General features: G+C 36.9%; 1 protein-coding gene across 1 annotated transcript; it reads left to right on the forward strand.

The window, feature by feature from the left end:
- Positions 1 to 11,722: 11,722 nt before the first annotated feature.
- Positions 11,723 to 19,861, forward strand: LOC129777012 (lysophospholipase-like protein 1). The gene is made up of 4 exons (XM_055783042.1): positions 11,723 to 11,917; positions 12,092 to 12,361; positions 12,416 to 12,593; positions 19,540 to 19,861. The coding sequence occupies exons 1-4, from the start codon at positions 11,842 to 11,844 to the stop codon at positions 19,766 to 19,768; spliced, it is 753 nt and encodes a 250-aa protein (XP_055639017.1). The 5' UTR covers positions 11,723 to 11,841; the 3' UTR covers positions 19,769 to 19,861.
- The last annotated feature ends 105 nt before the right edge of the window (positions 19,862 to 19,966 follow it).

The raw sequence follows: 19,966 nt of genomic DNA on the forward strand, positions 1-19,966 counted from the left end.
AATTGAGCGTTTGGCCATAGGGAAGCAGCTCATAATAGATTATTCCTTGACAATCCCACCAAACACACAGCAGAACCTTCCTGGCCGTTAATGAGGGCTTGGCCACCGTCTGAGCCGCTTCAGCGGGCTTCGACCACGACCGTTTGCGCTTCACGTTGTCGTAAGTGACCCACTTTTCATCGCAAGTCACCATCCGCTTCAGAAACGAGTCGATTTTGTTGCGATTCAGCAGCGTCGATACGGTCAAAGATGTTTTTTTGCGTCAACGTGTGTGGCACCCATACATCGAGCTTCTTTGTGAATCCAAGCTTCTTCAAATGGTTAATAACGGTTTGATGACTTATCCCCAGCTCTTGGCCGATGCTACGGCTGCTACTATGCCGATCTTTCTCGGCTAATTAAGCGATTTTGTCGCAATTTTCGACGACAGGCCTTCCGAAAACTGTATCGGGTCCATAAACTGCACAAATTTTATTGGCAGCTTGAGATGCATTTTTGCCTTTGTCATAGTAGTACTGTAAAATATGTCGGATTTTCTCTTTATTTTGCTCCATATTTGCGACACTATAACTCACGAACGACTTAACCAAACAAAACACTGTGAAGGACTATATTATAGCGCGCAGAAATACCTTTCCAACAAGATATAGTATGACTCGATACAATGAATACAACTAGAACTACGCGCTTACAACGACACCTCGCGGAAATACCGCAGGACTTTTTTGACAGCCTAATATTTCGCTTAGAATGGCAGATGATAGATTATATATACCAATACCAATGCGATAACAATAATGCCGGGTGTCCCACATCAAATTGCATCACAGAAAATACGCTGTATTGTATGTGCCCATTGGGTATTTTCTCTTGAAAGTTTGGGTAGAAGTGGTTTAGAGTGTATTGTTAACACTGTATTTTTATCGCTGTCATTTATTCGAAAATTGGAAAAAATCGGCGAATCAAATTTGTTACGCCATGAATTTTGTTAATCTCTCTGTTAATCTCTGTTAATTCACAAACCGAAATATATCTATCAGCGAATTCAATTTTGCAATTAAACCACTCAAAATGCTTAATATCGAAGCCGCAGAAGTTACATCCACACGCGGAATCATGTTGGATTTTCGGTTTTTGTTTCTCTATTCCACTTTTGATCAGTATATAAGTGTCCGAGCACGACCGCATAGTTGACGTAGGATTACGTTAGGATATCTGATGATTTTGGATATGTTCGAAGAATTTCATGGTTAAACTCTTAGATAATGATTTGGTGGCCCTGAAAAGAGCCGTTTTGTTTGGCTGTTGGGTATTGTTTGTTCACTCCAGCAGTGTTTACCGAGTGATGATGACAGAAGGTTGGTAAACAGTCGTTGGATGGTGCGTATCACATAAAGGATACCGAAGTGGAACGAAATATGATGAAAACCGCCCTCTGTGATCCTAGACGAGATGACAGGAGGCATGTATGGATGAAATAAAAAAAAACTCACCAATGTAATATAACATAATTACCAATACCGAACACAATTATCAATTTTTCTCATCAGTAAAAACATGTTACTTTAATATAGAGAAAACACATTTGAAATGGAAAAGGTAATTTTGTTTCATAATTTTTACTTTCTGAGCGTTTACTCAACCCAATGCGAATATTAATTGGACTAACAAATACCAATACTATATGTAGAGCATATGGGAAATCACTTTTTCTAATATTTCTTTACTTTGCCAATTTTTCTCGCCGTATAAATTTTCCTTGGGTGAAAATGAACACAACAAAACAGACAGCCAAACGACATGTTCACGAGCGGAAACACAGCTTGGTTTTTATTTATGAAAGTTGAAATAAATCGTTCCATATATCAAATCATTTTTAACACTACTGCTACCATATACAATTTTACACTTAAACTTGTGCTAAATTTTTTACAACACACGATCGGTCATTGATATGAAATTTCACGAAGCAACCAACATTAAAGTTCAAAATTTTAATTTTATTTGCTGGAATTAATCGTATCAATCACCTTACTTGAAATATAAAAATGCCCTCGACTTGCATATACAGTAGAACCCCGACTATCCGCGAAATAATCGGGCCAGGTCATCGCGTATAACCAAAATCGCGGGTAACGCAATATATGACTAAAAATGAGGTACAAACACGAAAAAAAACAGGAAGTGGGTTATACCTATGGTATAACCGCAAGGGTGACGTAGGACTATCGTTGATTTAGAGATCATTTGTTTGAAGTTGAATCTAAATCCATTCTGAATGAATGAATAAATGAATATTTGGGGGACTTCGAAAACGAGAGCGTTACGTTGGAGGCACAAGGTTTTATTCATCCAATATAGGATACGAAAAACCTTGTTCTGAAGAATAATCTTCAGAAACTTTCCTGCTAAACTGCACTTGATTGACAAATCACAAACCCAAATGTATTATATGGATATTTTATGGATAGAAAACATTAAAATAAACTCTTTCGCTTGAATGTTATTTTCAATTCCAAGGGGAACTGGCAGATTATTTTCCAGCAACGATTAGATATTTCCACATTTTCCTCGATATTGGAAGCCCACCAGTGGTTTATGCTAACTCGATAACCATCTGTTAATAGCACTTGATTGAAACATATTTGGTCAGAGTGTTACATGGATAGAAAACATTCAAATAAACTCTTTCACATGAATGTATTTTTAAATTCCCAGAGGAACTGGCCGATTATTTTCCGGATCTTTCTCGATGCTGAATGGCATCCAAACGGAAGGAATTCCGTGCGTGTATGTGTGTGTAGCGGCTGCTTCGATGGTCACCTTCTCTTCTCCTGAAGGATCGGCTTCTCTGTGCTCCCTCACAGTTTCAAACAAACTGCTTGCGTTTCAGGGCAGATCTCGATCCTTCGCCGTCCAGCACCCTCAGCAACGATGTTGTCTTGTCGATGTCCTCACGAAAAATGAATGCGTCTCACCACCAGAATATCGCTTAAGTATGCTTTTTGTGCGTGATTGAATCGAGAGAAAGCGTGGTTTACGATGGCAATTTGGAAGGCAAACTAGAGGGGAATGAACTCTCTGAGCTCGGAACTTTCGGCGACTGAGCAATAATCGATTGCGGGCGCATACAATATTGGATACGGAAATATCCTACTGATGGGGAAGAATAATCTTCAGAAGCTATCCTGTTAATTGCGATTGCTTGAAAAATCACAAAACCAAATGTATTTGGTTACAGTGTTACATGGATAGAAAACATTCGCGCTTTCATGATAAACGAAGAGCTTCACCACAACAGCGACAACATGCTCCAATCGCTGTTCAATTAGAACTGAGTGGATTTCCGAGCGGCGCTCGCTTTTATACCGATTGGTGATTTCAATAGCCTGTTTTGAAAGCAATTTTAAGACTATTGAAACAAGTTTTTGGATCAAAAAGTAACAACTATAGAACGCGTAGACATTTTATCTTTCGAATGAAGTGTCTATCATACAATTTCGTTCAGTTGTTTAGGAGCTATTAACGCTCAAAATCTCGGTCTCCGGCGTAACGCTTTCGTTTTCGAAACTTTGATTTTACACCCCGGTATAGAAATGAAAGACGTAGTCCTACGTCAAAATTATAGCATGAAAACAATGTTTCATCAGTACAGAAATTATTGAACTATCAATTGGAAGGTCGTGTTCATCATTGATCAGATAATGTGAAAGCCAAGACCAAAACAAAAAAAACAAAACTCTACCATTCACTGACAAATTTCGGGAAGATTCATATAATTACTAGGGAACTCACCTTCGCGGATAATCCGCACCGCGGATCAACCGCTCGCGGATAATCGAGGTTCTACTGTATTTGTAATCCCGATTTCCCCCGGGCACCTTGGTTTTGATATCTCTGTTAGGGAATACATTTCGGTAGGAACAAAAGCTCCCCCTACTTTTACCTATTTGCAATGCCGATTTCCTCCAGGCAGCTTGGTATTAATGTCTCTGTTAGGGAACACATTTTGGTAGGAACAAGAGTTTCCCCTGCTTTCATGTATTTGCAATGTCGATTTCCCCCAGGCAGCTTGGTTTTGATGTCTCTGTTAGGGAACATATTTCGGTAGGAACAAGAATTCCCCCTACTTTCATGTATTTGCAATGCCGATTTCCCCCAGGCAGTTTGGTTTAGATGTCTCTGTTAGGGACTCGCCGCATGTGTCGTCAATTTCGACCAATCAGAAGTGGGTATTTCCGTTAGGATAGGGGTTGAGATTTTTCATTGTTCGATAGTTAGTTTAATGACATATATTATTTTGTTCATTATAAAAAATTGTTATGGAGTACCGAAATCTATTGACGCAAAAATCTCATCAATCCATCATGAAATGACTGAGCAATAAGCGTTTGAAATTGGACAATTTTCACGATGTGCTCGATTTTTGATTTTCAATTTGTACCCCAATATGTTCCCGAAAGACGTAATCCTACGTCAAAACTCCGCGTCAGTCCTTACGGACCGATACACGGCGCTCAGCGTGTTCAAACTTTCTGTTGTTATAATTATACCATGTTTATACCCTATGATCTTCTTGGATGGCATTAACGTTCTCGGTGGTACTTTTGCCTTCTCAACGTAGGTATTACTACCGTCATTTTTTATTAGTAGTATTTAGTTGAGATTTCTATGTCGAATGTATTCTGGAGTGGCAAGCTCTATAATACGCGCGACCACAGTGCAAGTCGGAAGAAATTTCTTTGACGAAAAATCTCCCGGCCAGAACGGGGATCGAACCCGAACCCCCGGCGTAATAATATGTGATGCTAACCACTCGGCCACGGGAGCAGTTTCTATCCTGTAATACACATATGAAACTTGTGATTTCCAAGTGCAGTCCATGTTTATGAGCAATCCATGATCAATTTTAACTATTATAGCAATATAGCCATTCCATGCCAAACCGATATAGTGGTGCTCAGATTTTCGTCAAAAGTGGTAATTTTGATCTTCATCGCAAAACATTAGACCCGTATTTGTTTTTAATTTTTTTCGTTAGGGAGACCATTTCCGTTTTATGGTGGTCCGAAAATTCAATTTTTTCCACTTTTTCCCAGAAATGTTTTTTTTAAATTCATAACTTTTGAACCACTGAACCGATTCAGATAATCGACTTATCAAATTGAAGCTTTTATTAAAAAAAATGAACTTGCAAAAACAAATTTTCATTTTCGTAATTATCAATTGTAGTCGTCTTTTATTTTTTTCATGGTTTTGGACTAGAGAGCACAATATTTTTTTTATATTTTTTCTTGAGGATTTTTACATAACATATATCGATATCAGAGATGCAATTTTTTTCTGTTTTGAGATATAAATTTTCAAAGTCATCCAATGGTTCGAAAAATCCATTCCCCCCCCCCTTTTTCCCACTACAAAAAATCATAAAATTGAAGCTGATGACTTAGTTTTCTTTGAATAAAAAATTTACGAAAAATTTGGGTTTTCGTTTCTGTAATTATTGTTTGAGTTAGTTTTTCATAGGTTTCTCGGTTAAAGAGAGAGGGCGCTATATTTATTAATATTTTTTCTTGGAACCTGAGGTTTTTTACATAACACATCCAAAAATAAGAGAGGTGTTATTTTCCGTTTTTGAGATATTATTTTGCAAATTTAACATATTTTAAGTGTTCGTTCAATATTCCTATGTGACTAGACTAGATATATGCGACTAAAATTCAATCTTCCCGAAAGTGTGATATTTTCAAAGAAGAATAGCTTATTGTATTCAATTTAATATGTCGATCATCTAAATCGGTTTAGTAGTTCAAATGTTGTAATTTTTTGCAAAAAGTCATTTTTGGATAAAAGTGAAAAAATAATTTTTCGGACCACCGGTTAACTTCGAAAAATCATATTCCAAAAAAGAAAAAAATAGCATCTCTGATATCGAGATATGTTATGTAAAAATCAGCTTTCAAGATAAAATATTAAAAAAATATAGCACCCTCTAATCCAAAGTCATGAAAACAATAAAAAACGACTACAATCAGTAACTACGAGAATAAAATCCAGTTTTTTCAAGTTCCACATTTCTGAACCGTTTGTGTTTAACGATTGAGTCATAAGTAGCGTGACTAAATGAAAACTCGCCTGGTAAAAAAAAATGTATTCCCCAAATTCAATTCATCATTGCATTTTCACAAGCCCATAAGCCATGTACGCTTGAGGTGAGAAACAATGAGACATATGATGACGCGGTTTTTGAGTTGTGTAGCTGTGGTGGCTTTCCGAACATTTTCCTACACCGACTGGGACAGTATGGCCCAATAGGATACAGTGCCACCTTAAGCTAATACGCGTTTTTGAATGCTCTTTTGTTATATTTATTTTTTCATTTTTTTCTGGTTTGTTCATTCATACTTCTATTTAGGTGTAGCTATGCATCAAATTGTTTAAAAGTTATGTTTACTATGAAAATGTTTCATTTATAAAAATGATGTTAGTATTTATCTGTTTTCCAATAAAAAATATTTAAGGTTCTGGCTGATAATATGTGAGATATATGCAGTATCTGTATAAGACAAAGTTCTGTAGTTAAATAATTGTAAAAGATGGAAATAGGCAAAATAATCAGATGGGCCCTCTTGCCCCGGGTTCCCCTACGACTCGATTGATCGCGCCTGTGGTATCTTCGGGGATTGTCTTTTTTTCGTACAAATGGTATGTAATGTGTGGTCAACCCATCCCGAGTGGCCTTTGCGTTATGGCACGGAGCTAAGACCGGCCAGAACACTATCTCTCCAACCTTCTGGTGCTTTTCTACAAAAAAAATTTTAAAGTAAGTAAAGGGTTGTATCTAGGACACGACCGCATATTTTTGACGTAGAACTACGCAATTATATCATGCAATCCACTTGTTTACCCCTTCGAATATTATTTTAGATTGCATCGAAATTTTTGTAATAGATTATGTTCTTCAAATAAATTTGATGAACGTCCTTTTACGTTCGATATGATGCCTAGGATTATTTTGGTAGTGAACGGAAGAATTGTCAAACGATCATTGTATTTTACATTTCCCTCTGAAAATATTGCACATCTCATATTAACGTTGTTCTCGAACCGCGAAAGTTCATTCACCTCTAGTATCTGAAATGACGATTTTCCCAGGCATCTCAGTTTAAAAGTACGTTTTAGGGAAACATATTCCGGTCTGCACAACGACAGGCGAGTACAAAAGTACTCAACACCAAAATATACCCCCGACTTGCATGTTTTTGCAAAGTGGATTCCCCCAGGTACATTAATTTTGAAGTCCGTGTTAGGGAAACACAGCTCAGTGGGAACAAAAATACTCCCGACTTGCATGTATGTTTGCAGAACGGATTTCCACGGGTACATTGATTTTGAAGTATGTGTTGGGGAAACCGTAAATCGGGCCAATCAAAGCGAGGCAGTTAGGGCGTTTCAATAACGCTTGACATTTTACAGTTATTCAATTGTTCATCAAATGAAAAATAATATTTTATTAATTGTGATAAACGCGTAGAAATATTTCCTATAAATTGATTAAATTGATGCAAACATCTTTCCGATCTGTTAAGAAATGTTCGAGTTATAAGCATTCGAAATACGGCAAATCGGAAAAAAAAGGTATGGGAAAATAGGAAGTTCTTCCAGTTTTCATGAATTCAAACCATTTAGAGATTAGCGAATTGTAATGTATAGCATATCAAACAAATCTTAGAAAATTTCCGATTCGATTGGTATGTAAATCATGAAAATTCGTTCACAGCGAAAATAGTTATTAACGTTAACTTTATTTCATAAAAACGTGATCTGTTCTGATTTGGCACCCTTCCTGAAAGACGTAGTTCTACGTCAAAAAAGTTCTTTGTGTAGCCACCTCTGATTTCGGATGCTGTTTCGCGACCTTCATCGTAAACAAAGGAAAAACACTTAGCCCGAACAACGTCCACAAAGAAGAGAACAAAACCACATACAGCTGTTTGTCTCTCACTAGCACGTGTGGCGGAAAACGTGACATGAATTTAGTCCCGCTACTTATGACTCATGTATTACAGAAAACAAGCGTTCAAGTATCTGTTCTCTTGATCTTTTAATCACCGATAAAAAAATGTTCCATGCACAGATAGAGACGTCGGTTAATCGTTCGATTAATTCAAATAATCGAATATCTGAAATTATAATCGAGTAATTTGGTATCGAATAATTTAAAATCAAAATATAAATACATCGAATACTGTAATCGCGATTAATGAATGAAAGAATTTTTCACAAGGCTAATGCATTTTTAGGTTAAGAATTAGGCTATATAGTTTTTTTGTCCAACATTTTTTCATCCAACCATCTATCATCGACAACCCGATGGACCACGCGACCAGAATGACAACGTGATACGTGATTATTACAAGAAATAAATATTCGCTCGATTAATCGAATATTGAAAAACAATTCTCGCGTAACTTTTGAAAAGGTCCTATGTAACAAATGTAAACAAATCGAGTTAATGGATGCACGCTATTAGTCTTCAATCATTGAATCCATTACAAAAACAATCGTTCACGTATCTATTTTCTTCATCTTTTTATCGCCGATACAAAAAATATCCAATGTATAGATTCGGATTTTAAGCACCCGGCTGTTACTTCGGACGCCACTTTCCGCCAATGCCCGAAACGTCCGAAGTAACAAAGCAGTCAAAACAACACGAAGTCGTACTTCGGTCGTTTTAAGTTTTTGTTTCTTACAGTAGTTGTTATCGATTTCAGTTCAATTCAACGGGTGATAACAATAATAATCTGTCTTTAGAACGAAATGCTGATTTTTGGATTGTTGTTTAGTAGTTAGTTTCAAATTCTTATCGTACAACGTAATATGTCCAATGTGCAAACGCGGACAGTCAAAACGACCAATGTAACATTTTTCGCTCATTGGCTTCAACTTTAAACTCAAATTACGGCACAACAGCTACGATTGGTTTTGGAGAGTTATTCTTGATCGCTAGTGGTGAGAGGAGCGATAAAGATCGATAACTTTTAAGACAATACGCGGAATAATGTTCCGGTCTTCAACTTCGTTTTTCTCGAGTTGACGAAAATGTTACATTGGACCTTTTCAAAAGTTACGCGAGAATTATTCGAATGAATCGAATATTGAAAAATGTCCGAACGATTAATCGATAATCGAATAAATAAAAAATTTATACATCACTATGCACAGATTCGGATTTGAACCTTTCGACTGTTATAGTGCACTACACATACAACGTCCCGTCAGCGTGAAGTCAACGTAAATGAATGAAATCTCGCGTAACTTTTGAAAAGGTCCTATGTAACAAATGTAAACAAATCGAGTTAATGGATGCACGCTATTAGTTTTCAATCATTGAATGTATTACAAAAACAATCGTTCACGTATCTATCTTCTTCATCTTTTTGTCGCCGATACAAAAAATATCCAATGTACAGATTCGAATTTTAAGCACCCGGCTGTTACTTCGGACGCCACTTTCCTCCGACGGCCGAAACGTCCGAAGTAACAAAGCAGTCAAAACAACTCGCAGTCGTACTTCGGTCGTTTTGGAATTTGTTTCTTACAGGTGTTGTTATCGATTTCAGTGCAATTCAACGAGTGTTAACAATAATAATCAGTCTTCAGAACGAAATGCTGATATTTGGATTGTTGTTTATTAGTTAGTTTCAAATTTTTATAGTGCAACGTAATATGTCCAATGTGCAAACGCGGGCAGTCAAAACGTCCAATGTAACATTTTTCGCTCCGAGGCTTCAACCTTAATCTCAAATCACGGAACAATAGTTACGATTGGTTTTACGAAGTTATTCTTGACAGCTAGTGGTGAAAACAGTGATAAAGATTGATAGCTTTTAAGACAATTCGCGAAATAATGTTCGGGTCTTCAACTACGTTTTTCTCGAGTTGGCGAAAATGTTACATTGGACCTTTTCAAAAGTTACGCGAGAAATGTCAAATATTCTCCCATGTAGTGATTCCCAAGGCGTTGTACTATAGGTGGACCGCAATGTCAAAATTGCTGTTCGGCCATTGCTCGTGAAAAAACAAATTTGTTTACAAAACAAGTCGTATTTGTTGGTGACAAATGCATTCGTTGGCAAAATAGCTGCTCGCGCTTTATTGTCGAATCATAACAGTGCAGAAAGATGTTTTAGTATATCTTTTCGCCTTTCTTTCTAAGCAAAATGTACTTCTGTTTGGCTCCCATCGGCGGGGAAAAGAGTACTATCAGCTTACGGCGATGGTGACAAAAAATAACGCTGATTGTGGCTCCACTGATTTCGCTCAGGGAGGAGTAGAATGCTGTGCATATACCGGGAAGGAGATCCGGAAAGGGCCGTTACAAGTAATTGGCTAGAGCAAAAGGAGGTTGTGCACTATATTCCACGAATATATATTTGTTTACTTTTTTCTTCAATTATTTTCCTTAGCGAGTTGACATTGAAATCATAACCATAAACCCAAACAAAAAGTAAATAATTCTGAAAGTTACGTCTCGCTACTCGTCTCACGTCATGTCCTGAAAGTGTCAAGAACGAAACACCTTTAGTTCAGCATCTTGGTGATACCCAATTTTTGGAATTAATCGTTCATCAGCTAATCGAATAGTTTTCAGCAGTTTGTTATTCGATACGATTAATCGACCCAAATAATCGATTAATCGATTAATCGCAACACTGAGAGAAATAATCCGTTAGACTAATATTTCTCATTTGCTAGAAAGTCATATGGGTTCAAAAAAATGTTCATTCCGCCTGAAAATCAATTATTATCCTTTACGCTCCCCTAAAGTCGTAAAGAAAGCTCAATTCGCGTTGACGGCATTGAGCTTCGTTTATGAACTTAACGGAGCGTCAAAGATAATGATTGATTTTCAGGATAAAACTGCAGCGGTCGTACGTTTTTTTCTCTCTGCGTTTGGATCGATTAATCGACGTAAATTATTCGTTCGCTTCGATTATTGGTTGTGCAGTATTAGTTCGATTAATAATCGATTTCTGTAGGAAGTATTCGATTAATCGATTAATCGAACGATTATCGAGGGCATTCTCATACACCATCACCGGCAACTTTGACGTGGGCAAAATAAGTCCAAGAGAATAGTTGACGGGACGGTGACGGTGACGCCGTGTGTGTAGCGCACTTATTTCAGACGCCATTTTCCTCCAGCGCTCGAAATGTCCGAAGTAACAATAAATCAAAACAACACGAAACCGTACTTCGGTCATTTTGAGTTTTTGTATCATTCGGGTATTGCTATTGTTTCAGTGCAATTCAACGAGTAATAACAATAATAATCTGCCTTTTGTACGAAGGGCAGGTATTGGGATTGTTGTTTAGTTGTCGCAAACGCGATCAATCAAAACGTCCAATGTAACATTTTTCGCTACTAGGTTTCAGCTTTAAACTGAAATCACGGAACAGTTATGATTGGGTTTTCAGAGTTATTATAGACTGATAGTAGTGATAAAGATCGACTCATTTTAATACAATTCGCGGAACAACATTCCAGCTTTGTTTTACTCGTGTTGACGTAAATGTTACATAGAATCTTTCCAAAACGTTAGAAATAACTTCAATGTAAATATATATCTTCGCATCTGGCATCTCTGCCTGATTGGCACAGCTCTATTCCCTGTTGTCACCACAGTTTCTTAAACTCTTGCCAGATTCGTAAATAAACCACCCAACCAAACCACCCCATTCATCCCATTCCTATCCAATTGTAAACGCAGTTGTCTTGTCGTGTGCATTCATTGGTTTAATTTTACTACGGAACGTTCCTAACATTACAGAAATATGAGGCTTATCGAAAAGGTGTTCAACCCGACCGGTAGGAACCATGTTGGAACGGTAATCTTTTTCCACGGTTCAGGTGAGTGGAATATTTTTTTGCAAACATCAGTGCAACAGAGAATCACTAGAATTGCAAACGATTATGTAAATTTTTGAGTTAAAAGAGGTCAAATGTTGTCTGCAGTGCAAGTGTTGGCCTTGGCGTGAAATCGAAACTGATTGGACGGGATTTTTTGTAATTTCCTATCAATAGGAGACACGGGAAACGGGCTGACGGAGTGGATTCGTTTCCTGCTCGGTCGGGATATGGAGTTTCCACACATCAAGGTGATCATCCCAACGGCACCGGTGCAACCGTACACTCCGATGGGCGGCGAGAACTCCAACGTGTGGTTCAACCGGAAACGGATCGAAATGGATTGTCCGGAGATAAGAACGTCGCTCGCGTCAATCTACGACACCGTCAATGAAATTTTGATACGGGAGATGGCCCAGGGCGTACCCGCGAATCGGATTATTGTTGGTAATATTTCGGTATATGATGGTTAGAATGGGGTAATCAGTTGATCAATTTTAGGGGGCTTCTCAATGGGAGGTGCGCTGGCACTGCATACCGCATATCACTTGCATCGAGACCTGGGAGGAGTGTTCGCAATATCATCGTTTTTGAATAGCGGCTCGATAGTCTACGATTCCTTGGGGTGTGTCACACAGGATGAGAAGCTTGCAGATCTGCTGATGTTCCACGGCGAAAGGTGAGATAGGCAGGGCGAAGTATTAAATGTTTTGGAACAATCATCCGGCGTAGATAAATTCGTACAATTCAACCGTCAAAGTTTTATAGAAATTTCGTTTGTGTCTTTCGCGTTTGAGCAACTCGGGCTTGACTTTGATCTTGATAGAATTTGTTGAGAATCATTTTCTGCCCATTTTTCGATCCAAATCTAGTGGGAAAGTCGCTCAACGAACTTCGTGAAATAGGTGCTAGTATTTTTTATTATATGCGGCACATTAACACCTTGTTCAGGAAATAGCTTGCCTAACTGTTTCACAAATTTCATGTTAAGGGAAAAAATTCGCGCTGGCAAATTGACCGCATCTACATTTAAATCATCTACAAGACCGCCGATTGATAACCAATCCGCTTCTGCTGCAACGAAATTACGATTGTAAACATGCGATGAGTGCCCAACAGACGCTTTGCTTGTATGTGTGAAAAGAGCCATTTTATACGGTTGTCATTCGAATTCTAACGAATTACGTGTCAGAAAGTTTGAATCGAGAATCTTAAATTTTCGGAAAATTGGCTGTTATGATATGGTATTGTCGGCAAATCTTATATGACCCATTCCATGAGGTTATGCACCAAATAACCAAATTTAAAATCAAGGTTCAGGAGAAAATTGTCATTAGTTATAACATAAATTCTTAAAAACGAATTTAATTTTCATCCATTCACCTTCGAAGGACGAGTTAAAAAAAACTATAGACGGATTTCGCGCCAACTCGACCAGATGTTGGCATGACCCTCTCAGCACTCAATGAAACTTTCTGAGCCTGAAGATCTTACCTTATTAAGCAACTTGGCATACTAAGTTTTCCGAAAATTTATCTAGACAAACATATGGAAAGGGCTAAATATTTTTGACAATTTTATATATTTTTTTTACTCAAAAATGATAAGTCCTATTAAAAAGTGATCTATGGAAGAGTTTTAGGAAAATAATTGAACTTTCAGAAAAAATACTCAAAAAATTGATTTTAAAAACTAAGAGACGATTTTCTCAAAATGGTCATCTCAGATTTTGATGAAATGGTAGATAAATGGTAGTTAAATATGTGCCCTACAACTCTTCCATACATCGCAACTTGTGCATATTTAAGGCAAAAAAGTTTTTCTAACAAAAACTTTTTCAATATTTTATTGAAACTGAGTTTATTTCTTTTTTCAATGAAAAAGGCCAACACAAAATAAAAAATAAATTATAATAATAAAAATGTTTAATGAGGGTCTTTATTTCAATTTAAATGTAATAAAACTTATGACATTTTTTGACATTAAATTCATTTTTATTCATCTGATATTATACCATGTACATGTTAACTTATATTCCAAGAGATACAATTATCATATCTTTCCTATTTTTTCTTTTTATTTAACAATTTAAAGATTTTGAAATCATCTACTGAATTTGTAAACTTTTAGTTGCGATTTTATTTCCATCTACAGGAATACGGCAATGAATTTTTTGTGTTCCCGATATTGTTTTCACGTGATTGAATAGTTTCTCATGCTCGTAACAGAAATTCAATTTCTTAATTCATTTGCCATTTTGTTTAACTGCTCATTCATAAAGCTCTAGTGCTGTTTGGATTCCAAATCATCAATTCATGAAGAAACAACTCTTCTATCAGAGGACAGCGGAAAAGAAGAAATCGTTTTTCAACAATGGCTGACCACAGACCGTTGTAATTTGAAAATGATTTTAATTTTTTTTTGAAAATTAAAAAAAAGTCAAAAATATTTGGCTTTTTCCATATGTTAGTATAGATAAATTTTCGGAAAACTAAGTATGCCAAGTTGATTAATTAGGTAAGGTCTTCACGCCCGGAAAGTTTCACTAAGTTCTGACAGGCTCATGGCAATCGCATAGACGAGTTGGCGCGAAATCCGTCTATATAATTATATTTTAAATATTTTCGTTTCTCACTATTTTTATCCTTCTTGAGATATCTCTGCACTTGCTTAGCCAAACTTCAATGTCTATATGCCATTGAATGGGTAGTTAAATACTTGTTTGAAAAGCCGTGGATAGACCTAGGTTTCATTTTGTAATTTATGAGAAACAAGCATTTGAAGAACAGGTATTTTGATGCGTTGTCACGTAACAAAAATAGAGTATTTTTTTAGTTTATCAGAATAACTTAAGTTCAAACATTTATTTTTAGGTTTCTCTTCTCTTTGCTAAGGGTCAACAAACCACAAAATTTGGTAAAAATCGGTCCACAAATAGAGGAGTATAAACTGTCTCAAGAAGTTGTCATTTATCGCCAGTTTGGACTGTTGATCATTAATGATTAATTTATTAAATTACAGTGACGTTTCAAAACATACAAATGAACTATGTTCTATGATTTGTCAACAATAGATGAACGTAGATTCCATAATATTGAATATAATCTTGTTTCGACTTCCGCTTTGCTGATAATAGTATAAAATGACAAACAAAATATGGAAAACCCATACGATATGGGTATTGGGTGCAAGGGTCTTATCAGCGGAAGTTGAATAATGTATTCCAATGCCATTTCGGAATCGAAGATGGTGACTTTCTGTTTGTTGAAAACGGTTCTGAATACCGGAAATGGCATGAGATGTCACGATACGATCGGGAATGATAGTGTTAGCATATATCCATGGGTGCGCGAAGAAGAATGAAAAACTAGAAGTGGGTTATATCTGTGATATAACCGCAAGGTTCCAACGTCTACCATTGCGGTTATACCGCTGGCTCCATAATCATTTGTTTTAAATTACGTCTGAATCAATTCTCAATGAAAGAATGAATGAATAATTATTTCTAAAGATTGCTGAAAGTTTTCCTTGTTTGTCTGTGAGTGGATGGGTGTGAGTATGAAATTGTTATTAACATTAAATTCTACTATTTACAACTTGTTGGTGGTCCAGAAAAGAACCGTTGGGTTTGCGTGGTTTTGCAAAAGCAACTGATGAAGTTTGATACATAATTCTATTTTGTTCTCGTGAGGATAATACACGAGAGTTCATGACCACTCCACGAGGAGGCAGAATAGAAACTGATACTTTTGGATACGATTGCATCACGGGAACCGAATGCGCAAATCTTTCTCTGCTCGAGCGCATTTGCAAACGAGTAAAAGAAATCACCAATCACCACAAAAGGAATCATCATCAATGAGTTGGATTGCTATGATGTCAATAGCTTGCTTTCTAAGCAATTTTTAAGCTATTATAAAAATTTTTTAAAGCAATGAGTGACAATCATATAACTCTTTGACATTTTATCTTTCGAATAAAATGATTATTATATCAATCCATTCAACCGGTGAAGAGGTATTAACGCTCAAAACCTTGCACTCCAGCGTCACTCTCTCGTTTTCGAAATTTTGAACTTACACCCGGTACAGATCTGAAAGACGTAGTCCTACGCCAGAAAAATAAAGCTTTATAGATAGTGAGCAGACAGGATTTGAGCGAAAAGAAGATAAAGTTAGAGTGGGAAGAACTTAGCCTTAGAGCATCGTGTGTGGAGTGAGACAAAGAAAGTGCACATACAAGTGCACTCGCAAACGTCAACGGTCAGCGGTAAACGTCAACGGTCAGCGGTAAACGTCAACGTCTTCGTCAACACGCAAACATACACGTCTTTGCACAGGTAAGCACACATGTACACACAAATGTATACATAGAGTTAATCAAAAGTGTCTGATAGCAAAGACAAATGTGATCCCCCGGTAGTGGGTGCCACCCGATGAGCCATGATTGTGTAACCCATTGATATCAAGCGCCAGAGTGAACGTGTTAAATAATTACGAAGTAAGAACTTGGGGTCAGTTTACCAGGACCATCTTTCGAAGGTCGGTTCAGGACCATCCCGATTTTTTTTCAAAATAACTGCATGCCGTGTATTACAGGTGACATGTGGACGCTGTTAGGTCAGAGAGGATCAAGTCACAAAATTAAAAATTTCGAGTTATTGATTGCATTTGGTTAAGCGTTACGTAAGCTACATACCACACCTATCAGATTTGGAAAATCACGCATACAGCTGAAATGACGTATGGAAATTGTTTTGAATGCTCAATGAAAGCCCCTTATAGCGCCAAACTTCAAGTTCGTTTCTCTCGAAATCAGAAAAATGTCATGTGGTTCGGTCTGACTTAACACCGACCATGTAGATTCCACTAACATAGCTTATTTTGATGAACATACCATAAGCAATTAAAATTGCCTTGTTTTGTAATGTTTCGCAATCTAAAAGCACATCTTTTTCTCTACAGGTCAACAATATTTTTTCTATGTTTTTGAAGTAATGAAAACGCAAAATGGCGCTAAAACGCTAGAATGAAGAGAGCAAGAAAAAAGTCACCATATTATCAAATTGTCAGTAATATACCAACATGGAAATTCGTATATGGCTTGCTTACAATACGGTGAAATTCATATTTCATACACTTTATTGATTTTGTAACGTGATAACGCATTTTGGAGACGCACAGTTCGTGTTATCACGTCACAAAAAGTATGCCGATTTTTGCAAGGTTCTTGCGAGTTTTTCGAAAAACTGAATATATGGGAATCTACCTTCATCTTTTGTTGATGAATGATAGAACAAAGTTCATTTGTATGCTTTGAAGCGGAACTGAAAATACAACATTAATGTTCAACAGTCGGAAACCACAAAAAGTCAGGTGTTGTCATGTCTCAAAAGTATTGGACTGGCAACAAGAGAATTCAACTGTAAAATATTCTTCAACTGAAGATTTTTTTTTATCCCATTTATTTATTTAAGGCTCATTAGCATTTTAGCTGTAACAGAGCCGAATTTTAATCGTGTACATGTCACATGGTTATCATATCTATAATTAGAACATTACACAGTTGCCATTCGCCAGTATTCCTTCTATACCATTACATATGGTACATTCACACAGGAGCCATTTAGGCGTAAGAGTATTCTTTCTGTTCTTCCATTATCCAGTTGGACCACCGGACAGCGGAGACAGTTGATTGATCATTGTTGAGTTATTTATAGAACAGTAGCTCGATGTGTCTGGCAGAGCAGAGCAGTTGTATGGATGAATCGATCTTATTTCGACCGTGGATCGATCTCCATCGCTGATGATTGTTGCGTGGACGTAGCTATTGACGGATTTACGCAAAGCTGAATCAGCTCATGCGACACCTACATTAGAGCTCAGAACTACAAAAGTGAGGGTGTTTGTTTATTTTACGCACTGAAAAGCGCTATTCGGTCGTAATTATTAATTTAATTTTTATTTAGATTCATTTCAGCCACTAAATATCGTCAGTATATGGTTAGAAAATTATTGTTTTGTATATTCCCGATGGTTTCAACAAGCGATTTTACCAAAGTCATAGATAATCTTCGGAAATTTTAGGTTTGATGATGCATACCGGTTATTGATGCTATGGATAATTGCGATGAAATCGATATCATATCAAATTTGCTGATATCATTGATTATATAGGGGCCGATACGAGAAGGATTTGCAGTATTTTTAGCGCAAAACACCCTATTCGTCGTTTACTTAGTTGAAAAAATTAAAGTTACAATACTTATAAGAAGTCATTCCTCGTAATATACGTAGCACATTGTAAAATGATGATTTTCTAACCTTTTCAGCGTGGAAAGTATACATGAAACCGGAAAATTTGAAGATAAATTCTGATTTTTCTAAAAAATTTGAACGAAGTTCATACCAAAAAAACAAAATATCCTCATTTTACTCGCTGCGCCATCTGGTTGTAAATCCAACATAAATTCGTCAATTCTGTAACAACACAAAAATGGTCAATGAGGGCCTTGAGTTTTGAACTCACGATCGATCGCTTACTAAGCGAACGCGCAACCAATGTGACTACGGAGACCCCCAAACTGAAGATTCTTGTAGGAAATTTTTTCAATTTTACTTTGACATCGTTTACTTTTAACATAGGACTATGTCTTTGATTTCTATATAGGGGGGTTACTCTACGAAAAATGTAACGATTCATTAAGAGTTTTCAAACGCATATTACTCAAAATCGCTTTTGCGACATATGTTGTGTTGTGTACCATTAGGCAGGAAATTTATCCAGCAATTTTTTTTTCCTTAAGACATGAACAGTGAATATAGAAAAAAATAACAATTTGACAATTAAAATGGGTATGTTTTTTTCGATTTTACTAGCCACTCGTTTTCCCCCACTACACAATGAGCAATCTTTTTGCCTACAATTCGGCGTTAGCTCACAATGTGATTAGATGCGTTTTATGAATTATTCTCGATTTACAGATAATAGGTATTTATCAGTTGTCAGAATCAATGGAGGGATTATCTAGGAATGGCCTTGAAGATGATACTGGATGATTGCACCTTATACTTCCCAAAGATTTGACTAGAACCTGACTCAAAACGTTAACGTTGATAGAGATTTTTTTAGATTGAAGTTCAGGTTGTTGTCCTATCAATTCGTGATCAATTCACGTTTTATCATGTAGGTCTTTCTACTAAAAATTTAAGGAATTGTGGTCCAGGATGTCATTATATCGAGAATGTTGTTTGGTTATGTGAAAAATACAATTAAAAAAATTAACTGGCTGCTGATTTAGAAGTTCGAAAGTTCAAACTCACGCATATTTTTTCAGGGCTTCCATTTGATCTATCAAAAAAAAAAAATACGGATTATGAACAATGAAAAAATCCAAATCAAATGCAATTCCTACACACAATTACAGTCCTATGTCAAGATCCTGTCTTGCCACTAGGCCCAGACCCATAAACTTTTTGGAAATCGTGGGATTTATACATGAAAACAATAAAAAAAAACTGTTTTTAGTGAGTCGAAACGTTGTTACGTCACGCTGGAATGGATCATATGAATTCACTACATGGCGAAGCTTCATTTAGTTTGATAACTGTTTGATACTATTCCAGAGACACCCTGGTGCCCATCGAATGGGGACAAACAACGTTCGATGAGCTGGCCAAGCTTGGCGTTCGTGGTCAGTTCGTGCCACACCGGAATGCACTCCACGAGATAAAAAAAGACCAACTGCTGCGAGTTATCGACTGGATCAACAAGCTGATTCCTGAGCCCCGCGAGGAGCTCTCACCATCGCCGCCACCACCCGAGCGGTCCACGAAAAAGAAGGGCAAACTGTGATGGAGGCGGTTTTATCTAGTTTTTAACTTATCGAGCTTATACGCGGTTAGGCGGTTTTTACAAATAAATTGTTTGAATAATGGCAACAATGTACAGACGGCTCTATTATCACTTTGCTTATGTCCGTAAAGTCATCTGCCAGCGATACATCATATCACAGACAGAATAAACAGAGTTTCTTATTCTATTCGCTGACTC

Source organism: Toxorhynchites rutilus, chromosome 3, assembly GCF_029784135.1.
Source record: "Toxorhynchites rutilus septentrionalis strain SRP chromosome 3, ASM2978413v1, whole genome shotgun sequence".
Lineage (NCBI taxonomy): Eukaryota > Metazoa > Arthropoda > Insecta > Diptera > Culicidae > Toxorhynchites > Toxorhynchites rutilus.

What these genes read in the sequence shown, in the direction of transcription:
- LOC129777012 (XM_055783042.1), top strand. Translation starts at nt 11,842, where the DNA reads ATGAGGCTTATCGAAAAGGTGTTCAACCCGACCGGTAGGAACCATGTT. An exon ending in AATCTTTTTCCACGGTTCAG is followed by an intron (nt 11,918 to 12,091) that starts GTGAGTGGAATA and finishes TCCTATCAATAG; the next exon opens with GAGACACGGGAAACGGGCTG. An exon ending in CGCGAATCGGATTATTGTTG is followed by an intron (nt 12,362 to 12,415) that starts GTAATATTTCGG and finishes GATCAATTTTAG; the next exon opens with GGGGCTTCTCAATGGGAGGT.